The sequence below is a fragment of the Triturus cristatus genome, chromosome 3_2 (genome assembly GCF_964204655.1).
Source record: "Triturus cristatus chromosome 3_2, aTriCri1.1, whole genome shotgun sequence".
NCBI lineage: Eukaryota > Metazoa > Chordata > Amphibia > Caudata > Salamandridae > Triturus > Triturus cristatus.
Genome location: NC_140584.1, coordinates 403,713,387 through 403,725,705, shown reverse-complemented (window position 1 = coordinate 403,725,705; position 12,319 = coordinate 403,713,387). Strand labels below are relative to the sequence as shown.

At 40.6% G+C, this 12,319-nt stretch overlaps 1 protein-coding gene across 5 annotated transcripts in view; it reads left to right on the top strand.

The window, feature by feature from the left end:
• Positions 1–9,827, top strand: part of EVA1B (eva-1 homolog B) — a 119,807-nt gene extending 109,980 nt beyond the window's left edge. For all 5 annotated transcript variants that reach the window (XM_085647935.1, XM_085647933.1, XM_085647934.1 and 2 more), the window contains exons 2-3: positions 2,996–3,104; positions 6,375–9,827. In XM_085647935.1, the coding sequence (XP_085504061.1) occupies positions 3,038–3,104; positions 6,375–6,808 (501 nt within the window). In that variant the 5' untranslated portion in view covers positions 2,996–3,037 and the 3' untranslated portion in view covers positions 6,809–9,827. The remainder of the gene's footprint in view (positions 1–2,995; positions 3,105–6,374) is intronic.
• The last annotated feature ends 2,492 nt before the right edge of the window (positions 9,828–12,319 follow it).

Sequence of the window (12,319 nt, the reverse complement as noted above, 5' to 3'; positions counted from 1 at the left end):
TAAATAATTAAATACAAATTAAATAAAGGCGGCTCAGGTCGGTTCCCTCGGGCGCCTGGTGACGCTGTGGCAGCCCCTCACTTCTCGCCCTGCCCTCCTTACAAAGGCAGGGTCCCTCCCGGCCTACTTTCTGTTTTCCCATAGTCCCCCCCCCCCCCCTTGCATTCCGATGAAAAGATTCCCCTTCACGCGGCCCGCTGCAACTGGAAGGCGCGAGCTTCACAAACAGAGACTAACTATAGGCAGTGTTTGAGGCGCCGTCCCGACAAACATACTCCTTCTCTGACTGACGGGGAATATAAATCAGTCAATATGGAGGCGGGTTGGGGCGCTAGGACTGGGGGTGCGAGGATATTCTCAAACACCGAGGTCTCCGACTTCGCGTCCATGCGCTGCTGTGGCTGTAAAATGCGGGTCCCATGGGTGCAGCAAAAACAATGGGAATTTCATGCATTTGTCTGAAGCGCCTTGAAACATCCACTATTAATTCTAGCAGCTGTTTTCGTACAGATGTCACATAGCTCCTCAAGTCGTGAACGACCTCTTATGGCTTTTATATATGACGGCAAATGGACGTCACACCGAAATGCCAGGGGTCACTGAAGTGACACCACACGTCCTTTGACCTCCACTTTCACACACTTACACATATACACACATTGACATTCACACACATAAACACACACTCATCCATAAGCACGCACACAACATGCATTTAAAAGCATTTTATACTTACCTCAGCTGTCATGGAAGGGCATTTTCCAGCTTATTGTACTCCATTTTTATTACACTATTAGTGAAAATAATATATTTTATTTATTCACTATTAGTGTAATGAAAAATTGACAGAAAATAAAGAGAGTGAAGCCCAAGCTTCCCCTGTGTTCCTGGCACTGAATTTGCCACCTCTGAGGCCAGGGATGCAAAGGCAGTGCTAGGGGTAGCCAGGCGCGCAACGCCCATTGGGATCAAAAGGCTTCTCTGCCCCCCCCCCCTCCCCGCCGTGTGTGGCAGCCCAGGCACACACACAGCCGCACCCGAGTATTTTACAGGTCTTTAAAAGACCATTCACTTGTAAATGAGCCTTTGTTATTTCACTCCTTCTGGAGCCCCACTCTAACTATTGCTGGAATAGTCAGCCCCCCCCCCGAAATTTTTTCTTAGCTCCCCCCCCCTGAAATTTGGCTCTAGTTGCGCCACTGGCTGTAGCAAAGGGCAATCCAGGGGTCACAACTGCGACCCCTAAGTGACATCCATGATTTCTCATGGTAAGATATGTGTATAGCGAGAGAATGTGGACTATGAGTCACAGAATGCATTTTTAAATTACTTTTATATTTAACAGAAACTTCTAACAACACAGGGGCTTACTTACAAGAAGCTGACGTATCACTGCGACAGAAACCCTTGCGCCTCCATGGATGCGCTGTATTTACAATGCAAGGCACCATGCCGCAAAGACTGACAGATTCATCAGACATTCTCACTCTGTCAGCACAAAACCTACGCATTGCTGGAGTTGTGTCGTAAAATTGACACAGCTCCAGCAATGCGTGGGGGAGGCCTATTCTTATTGCACTGCATCACTCCTTATGCCTGCTCCAAGCACCATGGTGCTCCTCAGTTCCATGGCAAGGCCCCTCCATAACATTATGCCCTCAGGCCCATGCTGAACCACTTCTGTGCCCCCCAGTCATAAGGTCCACACAATACAATACAATTCAGTACAATGCAATACAATACAATTTGTAAAGCACGTGGCTACTTCCAAAGAAGCGCAATTGTACAAGGTTTCAACCTCTTAACCGACCTATCACTTTTTTATCTCCAGTAAGTACTCACGAACATCTTGATATAAGTGCATCAATAAATCCCCATAAACAATAAACTAATTGTCTACAAAAGAGTTTTTCTGTTCATCTTTTGTTTTTTTTTATTTATCAAAAATATCAAAATATATTAGTTTTTCATTTCTGTATTTTCTCTTTTAATTTACAATTAGTCATAAAACATTTATATACATACAATCATTAATGTGAACATAATAGACATTATTATCGAATCACAGTTATTGGGCAAATAAGACACCCCCCAAATGACACTATAAATTTCTACATTCTCACCTCGCATACTATTCTTGCATCCCAACAAACATACCACACAAGAAAGAAAGAAAAATCTTAGTTATGAAACGATAAAATACACAACTGGATAGATCAACTGGGAACTATAAAAGAGAAAATACAGAAATGAATAACTAATATATTTTAATATTTTTGATAAATAAAAAAAACAAAAGATGAACAGAAAAACTCTTTTGTAGACAATGAATTTATTGTTTATGGGGAATTATTGATGCACTTATATCAAGATGTTCGTGAGTACTTACTGGAGATAAAAAAAAGTGATAGGTCGGTTAAGAGGTTGAAACCTTGTACAATTGTTCTTTTTCCCCCCTCTTGGACCTAAAAGTATCTGGGGAAAACCTTTCTTCTATATGCTACTTCCAAAGATACTTCCAAAGAAGCGTCCAGACACTAGCATGCACTCCTTGGGCCCTTGCAGTTTCTCCCCTGCACCATTTACCCAAATGAGGGACACAGATCCTTCGACAGAAGATAATTGACTACATTCCACCCAAAGCATAGGTGCTTGCGTAAGTTCTTGGGCAGTCTCATATAAGACTTTTACCTTAGAAGTGAAATCACTCCACTCGCATATGTGATGTATATAAAGATTTGGCTGGCTTGTGATTTCACTCCTGCTATTATAGAAGCACAGAGACAGAGGCTTAGAGTGGCTAAAGAACAGTGAGATTTGTGGAATGGCTGGTGCCTCTTGAAGATCTGTGCCAGTCAGGGAGAAGCATCTTTTCAGGGGCACTATCCTACCAAGAACTTTACCCTCTGGAGCACCTTTATTCCTTTCCCTACCTACAATGTCTGATTGATGAATAGTAAAGAACAAAATCACCCATATTTCTCCTTTTTTTCAGGTGCAGCGGTTCGGCCTTCACTCAAAGACCGGGCAAGGCGAGATGGAAACGCACAAGAAAGAGATGGAGCTGCTCAGCAACAGCATTGCAGCCTACGCACACATACGGGGTACGTTTCAGGACATTGGGGTACAGAAATTGCCCTTGGTAAAACATTCTGGGTTGTGTTATTGTATGAATAATGACACTCGGGTTGAAACAAGCAGTTACAGCATCGGCCAATCAGGTAATGCCATTTTAATAAGTCTTCAGAAATAGACATGTAAGCCTGCCAAAGGCTCCAAAGACCCTTGATGGCCATTGTACATTCACAACATTACTGGGGTTGTGCGTGGGGTGGAAGTAAGAGATAAGGTGAAGAATGTGACAACTTATGTTCCAAAATACAGCCATGAGTCTGGCCCAGAGCTGAAACTGCAGGGCAGACATTCCGTTGACCCTCAATTCATCAGTTAATTTTAACACACATGTGGAAGATTACACCAGAGATCCTTTTACAACTTATGCTCCTGTGAAGTCCTCACCTGAATATAAAATTGTGCGGCAAAGAGCCTTTGTCCCTCAAATGATCATGTGAGGCCCGTTTCATCCATATCTGAAAGTGTAAGAGCAAGCGAGAAACTTGTGTCCCAGATGGATTTGCTGTGCCCCGCCTAATTACTGGAAGTGCAGGACATACATTAAAGCACTTAATGTGCATCCAGTAAGTCCCATGCCACATATGGAAGCTGTGGCTGGATACTCGTGTTATGGTGCCCGCACCCGCCAACCAAGAGATAGGACCACAGATATTCTGCTATAACATTTTAGGCAACATTGCCTCATACATATATTTGAATAGAAAGATAAATGTCCAAAATTGTAATGTAATATATTAAGAGCTTTGTCATGATATAAATATAGTTATAAAAATCCATGTAAGATAACAGTTAATTTTTCCTTATTAATATTTGGAGACATTTTACATTTTACTACAAAATAAAAGCTATTTCTCTCCATGCTAGCTTGAGACTTATCACAGTGTAATAGCATGAGATCTTCCTATGCACTTTTTACTGTGTAGTGACATAAAACATTTCACTTTAGCTGGAGACCTTTTACATTAAAACGGCAGAAATATTCACATACTTTTCATAGCGAGACTGCAAATAAAACTGTAAAGATCTTTGAAATATTTCACGGTAAGATATTTTGATGCCGTAAAATAGATACAATTCACTCAAAAACAGCTGACTATCTTTGGCTATAAATCAAGAGGAATTACTTTAATTTAGAACATCAACAGATATTTTTTATAAAACAGTAGCACACGTTAGATTGTCATATTTTAAAAATACTAGATTTACCATATCTAAACCATATAATGGTTCAATATTAAAAATAATTTTACTGTAAAATATTGTGAAACTTTCCAACCGAAATATCAAGCTTTACTATAAAGAGGTAGGGGGTCATTTAGAGTTTGGCAGGTGCAAATTTAGTAGAACTGTGTATTAGGCCACAAAAATTTCAGGTTATAGAGACTAAGTCTACTCATATCATCAGTAAATGTTGGTTTCAGCTAGCTCACAGTACCACATCTAAACTCCTAAACCTCCAGAGTTGTAGTTACTGTCAGTAACTGCAAACATGACCGCTCTTATTAACATAGAATTCGTCGAAACAGATCTAACCCTTTTGTTTGTCACTTTTGCATGCCCAAAGTTTTACAAAGAAAAGAAGCAATAATACATTTTCAAATATTTATTGAAAAGTTCTAATGCTTGTAAGTAAAACATGAACTGCTATTATCAGACAGATGAAACACATCATTGTTATAAGCATTTTTAGAATGATGAAAAACACAAACAGTTCAAACATGTTAATTGTTCCTAATGTTGCCCCTATTATTGATAATACTCCTACTCAAATAAGAGCATGATGGAAGTATCCTTCTGTCAGACCAGGTTGGAATGATCTAACCCCATACTACCTTGGTGTAATGTCCCTGGAAGCTGGCCTTAGTGCATTACCAAATACACACAGTCTGAGTGTGCAAGCCTGCACACATCTCTGCTTGCGCAGCTATCTTCCTTCTAAGGATGAATGTCGGGGTCTTCGGGCTGTGTCTCATTCGCAGCTGTCTGCAGCATTCATGATAACTCCGGTGCGTAGTGACTCTCACTGACTCCAACATGGGCACCATTTATATAATAAAACACCGGTCTTATCACATTCCGCCAGAGACCCAGAATAATAACTTTACTTAGTCCAAAGGGAAAGAGTTGTCTCCTAAAAGCCCTTAATAAAGCAAGGACATCATGTTGCAATTTGTGTCCCTGGACCTAACAGTGTAGACTACACACAGAACAACGTCTACTAAAAATAAATAGGTAATGTCTACTAAAAATAAATGGGTGTGTAGCATTTTATGAGGTTAGACAAAAACATGCTAAAAACCACCATCTTAAAAAGATGCTAAGTTTAAAATGAAAACTAAAATGGAGACTAAATATAATCCCTATAACACAGGGAATACATATACATTTGGCAAATGTCTAATTTGTGCTATTTAAGGTGCACATATGGCTATTCACTCCAAATAGAATGTATGGGACATCTGCAAATTTCACATCTTCCAAACTCTAAAGCCATTACCTGCCCCATCAGATTACACTTGAAAATTTCCACTAAAATGTTAGGAAATGTTAAACTGTAAATAATAAGATATACTTTATGTAAAATAACATGCGTACAATGTAATCAGAATTACCCTAAACTATCAGCAGGTATGCCATTATAAAAAGCTCCAACTTATTAAAAGATAGTTAATTTTAATTTACATTACATTTTTGGTGCTACTGGCAGGAAACATTGAATAACTGAAAACATTCTTCCAAATTATTCCTATTTTCATTATTAATTTTGGCTGATGCAGTATCAATGAATACTATACTCATTTGAAATTTGGCATATTTGAATTTCCATGAATCTGAATTTAGTTTATGAATGGTGGGTTTTGGGAAGAAAATTCTGTAGCAACAAAGAGATTAGATGGGTAGAATTTAGGGAAAATAAAAGAAATAAGTTTTATAGTTTTGTAACTGTAAATGCCAGCTAATAAAGGACGAAAGACTAGCTAAATGTACACATGTAATTGTCTGAAAAACACTGTAAACTGGTCCATTTCGTTTTCTTTATACACAGAATGTGCTCACTCCGGTGGGAGAATGGTGGGGTTTTCACATATGATGATTTGCGTTAATTCTGGTATTTTACTAACACGTATGTCTGTAGTGAGTAGAATGACTTCTTTTCTCCTGCAGACTAAGATTGGGCTGATCCATGTTTCAAAAAGGTTTATAAAATCTTGAAACATCTTCTCTTTTTTCTCTTTTAGACAACCCTGAAAGTTTTGGTCTCTATTTTGTCCTTGGTGTCTGCTTTGGGCTGGTGTTAACCCTCTGCTTGCTGGTCATCCGCATTTCTTGCCAGCCTCGCACACACACGCTCCCGGCCAAGCCTCGAAAGAGCTTGAAGGACTACAGCAAGGAGGAAGAGTGTGCTGGCATGCAGCCTCATGAGGAGGAAGAGGAGAGTGACAACAATGATGAGGCTGAACCACTGAATCTCACTACGGATATCCCCCTGGTGAACCACAGTCCCTCCAACGATGGAACTTTAACAGTCAACGTGTTCACATCTGCTGAAGAATTGGAACGTGCCCAGAGACTGGAGGAGCGGGAACGCATTATCCGGGAGATATGGAGGAATGGTCAGCCAGACATTTTGGGCTCAGGCACCGGGACCATTGGCCGTGTCCATTATTATTGAACCACTGGCTACAGGAAGTATCTCTTTCATTCATCCAATGGTGCCTTTGGAGTCCCTGATCTGTGATCAAGAAAAGCTGCTAAGCCAGGATGCAGTTAACTCCACTGCAAATGGCTTCCTGCAGGCAGACATTTTGCGGCTCAGAGAGAGATGGGTATTTGTGCAATTTTGCTGATGAACAGTAACCACGGGTGCAGACATGAAACCCTAACACTAACTGTCTAGCAATTAAGACAAAGAAAGGGTGTCTCTAGGTGTTGCCCAATTGTTGATTTGTTCATCTGCATTGACATCTTCACCCAACAGCAGATCACAAACATTGCTTCGTCTGAAGCGTTTGTTGTACACAACTGTAGTCATTCATCGAAAACCAGACTCCTGAACTAAGCAGGCCGATTGGAAAGTATGCCAGGCTGTGTCTGACTGCCCAGGGTGACCTCCATCCATTGGCTAGGAAAGGCAAGTTTGCCATTTTGGAAAACAACATTGTCAACTTTGACTTTCTCTCACAAGGAAGACTTAAGCTTGGTAAATGTCATTGGGCTGCCCCAGGTTGTGCAATAATACATTCCAGAATGCGTTTCTTCTATAAAATGTTAGTACCCTAGTGCCTTTCTTATGACCCCCAATTTGTAATGTGGTCCCCATTCTTGTGTATTCATAAGCAATTGTAGAATTCCAGCCTGTGGGGTTGTGTCTTTTTTAGCTCAGATCCCCACAAAGTCTAAACACACACATATACACTCAAGACTATGGTACTGTACTTTCTGAAAAGCCAGACTAATGGAAAATAACCCACCAGAAAAATCAGACCTTCCATGTTGGGGACAGAGAAATGATGTCTATGGCTGAAAATGGAGCTTCATTTATTTAAATGAATCGGAGTGGGTGAAAAGTTGATTTTGCACTTTGGAAAAATATTCATGGAAAGGCTCTGTTAGCCTAATCTTCCGGGGGAACATTGTCCGTCATACAGTAAGGATTGTATGACTTATAGTTGGGGGTAGAGTGCAGCCCAGACCAACTCTTGAGAAGCATGCAAAAGAGACAGCAGTTTGGATAGGTGTGACAAAGGCCAGATATAGAGGATTATGCATTGAGCAGAAATGGAACAATCTTAATTGTGAAAACACTGTAGAATGTGGATACCGGCCTAGAGTCAAAAGTGGAGATTTTCAAAAGCCAAGTGCTCTTACCAGGCCTTCAGCCTGGGGCATGTGCACTCACATGTCAGCTGACATGGGACTAGCTCTATCACCCACACAGGCCTTTCAGAGGCACCACACTGCCAGGAAACCGGGTCCTCCCCTGCTGATCACTTTCAAATTAAGGAGCAATCGTGTGACCATGTCCTGCAGTTAACCAGCAACTTGTGTTTCCTGTTTATATTTTATAAAATGCTTTCCTACTTTTATTTAGAAGAGTATTAATCAAATTTGGCTTCTTTTTCTTAATGTGTAGATTTTGATGAATCACAACCCGCTGACAAGATTTGTGCAGGACATTTACACAGTGAGACAGGTCTTCTCCCAAGAGCACGGCTACTAGGGGTGTGCCAAGTTGCCAAGTGTTTTTTGCACACTTTGCATAGATTGCAAAGATGTTCACACTGCCACATTGTCATTCATTTTTTTTTATTTGTGCAACAATTTGTACCACGTTTTGTTAGTGTCAATCCCTAACAAAATGGTTCTGTATAAGATATATTTTGCAGAATACATATAGTGTTTTTGTCCACACAACACCACAATGCAGAGATAGAATCTGCAAAAGGTTCCCATGCATACTTTTTCCAGCCTGGCTGGGACTGATTAGAAAAAAAAAACTATTTTGTTATTTTGGTATCAAACAGTGCAAAGAAGAGTTCATAAAGGTGAAGGCAAAAAGGATATTTTGCTAACTCAGCGAAAGGTGAAAATCAAAAATTTTGAAAAACTTAGCTGGCAAAAAAATGTACACGGACAACAGCAACAAAGCTCCAAGAAACTTGCTAATTTTCTTTGACCAGGAAGTGAAAACAGAGCTTTTAATATATGCATCTGTTTTCATGGGATGTAGTGAAGATGTTATTGAGTTCATGCAGAAAACTCAAAATAAAGTAGTGAACCAGCCTTCAGAAATTCATATTTCTGACGTGGATTGTGCATGCCAACGGAATACTTGCTTTTAACTCAGTTCTGCCACTATCACCCTATACACTCACAGCAAATACTTTCCACATAATCCTAAATATTATTGAATGATTACAAAAAAAATACCGTATTTCTAAAAAACTAAAAAGGCAACTTCAAGTCGTTGCTGACAGGTAAACATGCACAAGTAGGAAGTGGGTAGGAGAGGAAATGATCAAAATACCAGCTAAAAGGGCAGACGGCACAGGGGTTAAATTGTCAGGTGTGGAACCTGGAGGCCTGGCTCTAGTCTTGGCTTCCAATCCTCACCACACTGAGTGATCTCTTCACCACACTGAGTGATCATGGGTAAGACACTTGGTGCCTGTTTTATTACAGCTGTCAGAAAATAAGAATACTTAAAAACTACAGCAGTACATCCTGCAAAAACTGTGCCTTCACTAAAAATGTGAGGGTTGAGCAATCTTTTAGGCGCATATATTTTTGCATAAAAATTTTGTTTTTCTGTTTTCTTTCTACTAAAATCCACATAGCTTCTGTTTAAGCAAGTATGCCACTGCGTCATCTCTCTACGGTTCACAGGTGTGTTAGAATGCCATATCTTGGTGCATTATGAAGTCAGTGTCATATCAAGGACTCTTGTCAGGGTGCAACCGGTATCCTCGCCCCATGGAAGGACGTGCAATTTCTGATAGCACTCTTATTTGCCGAGCGTGCCTTGGTTCAAACAGATAAGGACATTTTCTGCACTTTGTAAATGATGTTTTATTTTAGGTTGTCATGTATGTTGTTGAGTGCTAAACGGATTGCTGATGTAAGGGCTGTATTTGGCAAAGGCGCTGATCTGGTGCTTCTAAAAGAAAAAATATAGGAACATTTTTGAAACATTGTGGTGTGGTATTTATTTCTACTCTTCGTTTTGAAGTACAGTGAGACTGCTGCATTTTAGGTGCTTGTCCTAGCCCCCCCCCCCCCGGATTTTTCACTTGTCCTTTAATGGCTTTGCCCCTGCCCTTTCACATTGTCAGGAAGGGCCGGAGAGTGAATGACATTAAAAGTTTTGCGGATGTCCATGAGTGCAGGAGCTCTTTCAGCCAAAAGAACAGCTGCCTCCTGAAGAGCCAGGCACTTCCTCAATTGCAAAATATAATCTCTTTTTTTCAACAGCATTTTTAAAAGATTTTTCTTCCGTCGTTTCCTCCAAAGAGTTCCTTTGCTCAATAAAAGTAACAGATTGCCAATAATAATGAATGTAATCTCAAAAGTAACAGACTGCCAGTAATAATGAATGTAATGTTATTAGTTGTGGAGAGAATGGGGATTTTAGCTTATCCACGCCATATCGGGTTCAGGCTTAGCTCTGTTCCTCACATTTGTACCCTAGCACCAATTCACCTAGCTTCTTTTCCTTGTTTTCCCAGCCTCTCACCAGAGGCTGATATAATTAATGGCTTTGCCTGACCTTAATATGGCCACGACTGTGGTTTTGGCTCAGCTTCTCCACACCACGCCCACACACTACTGTTTACTATGTCCATGTGAGCAGTGACAGCTGACACTAATGTCTTACCTCTTCAGGGAAGAGAATCGACTTAAAACGTTCATAACAAAAAAAGGCCTATCTCCAGTTCAGTCGTGCTGTGGCATGCACCATTACAGAATAAGAACGGAATGGGTTTATTTTTTTTCACCTATGTGGGTTCCATGATATTTCTTGACTCATAATAACGCGATTACTTTCTATGTATTTTAAAGAGAGAAGTGAACCGAAAAATAGCGATTACTTTCTATGTATTTTAAAGAGAGAAGTGAACCGAAAAATAGCAGTATGTTTGGCTTGCGAAAGGATTATGAGTGCTAAAAGCCCATAGCCTGAAGGGATTCTATAAAGCCAAAGGTCAGCCCAGGCAGACGTTCTTTGAAAGAGTTTGGTATCTCGATGCTGGCGCGTGACAAGCTCGTGCACAGTCAGCAGGTTTACTTTCTAAATGAATGGCTTGGCATAATGGGAGTCACAGGGTATGAGGGTATGTCTGCCGCCTAATGTTTCTACAAAGCCTCCCTGTACCACTGAACAGACAAACAACTAAAGAAACGGAGCCAACTTTGTGAGAGAACGAATTCAATTCAGTGCAAACTGCGTTTTGCGACTGTATGTAATGCTGGGGATTGTTTTTTCAGTATATTTTAGGAGCAAATATGTTTTAATGCAAAAACACTGTTTTCATTGCATATTTGCGGTACTTTTGACTTTTTTGAACATTGTTTGTTCATAATTTGTCCACTGTATGTTCATGCAGGGCTGGTGGGGGTGGAGAGGGAGTGATCATGCGAGTTTTCTCATAGCGTAACTATGCTAAATGAATAATGTGTTGGTGTATGTTTAAATTTCTACGGCGGGATAACGTTGCTGGGTTTGATTGAAAAGGCATTCTTCCCCGCGTGGTCTGCCACCCAACAGAGTGATTTCATGTGGTAAAGGGGATGGAATTTACCCTTCTTATTCTTTCTAACTTTGGCCTCTTTGCCAAGACTTCAAACCAGTGACTATTGGTTCCACCAGCACAAGCCACCAGCTCAAACAGGAGCTCCACGGATACCAGCACCTCCATAGACAGACTTGCTTTCAGGGTAATAAAGGGTATTTCTAGCACTTAATTTGTAAAAAAAAACAGTAAGTGTTGTGGCCCTCATCAGGAAGCCACCACATTTTGCACCACACATTGCCACTGTACTTACACAACTTCTAACCATCACACTGCTACAAGTGTGACAATTCAGACTGTTCCAGACCGTCCAAGCTTTAAGAATGGCTCGGGTGGTAGGCATTAGTTGTTTTGAATGTATATTGAATTAACATATACCTATTTTTCTGCTCATCTTTAAATTACACAAACAGCGCCTCCATGTGGTAGGTGTCATAAGTGCAGGTTACGGCAATTAAGTGCCAGTGCCGGCAAGTATGTGCTAGTGCCGAGCACCGGAACCCACTGGCTCAAATTAAGCACCGAGTATTTCCCTGGCGCATACATTTCTCGGTTGCTGATGGCGCCTGGCTAGAGTCAGTCAAAGTTATATGTCAAAATATCAAACACAAAAATATTGACTTACAACCATTTCGAGGGCAAAATATGAACTAGTACAATGTGGTCATGGTAAGCATGCACTGGAGGGTGTAGATATACTAGTCTAAGTGGTCTTCTTACCTAGACAATATTGTACAAGCAGATATCTTGCAGTACATATTGTTGCAGACTGACACTTAAAAAGGGCCATTGTGGTGGCACACTGTCAGTCACCTGTCAAACGGATATAAATAATGGAATAGCCCCTTTTTTCAACCTTAGAAACAAAAAATAAACATTAATGAACCAGCTTC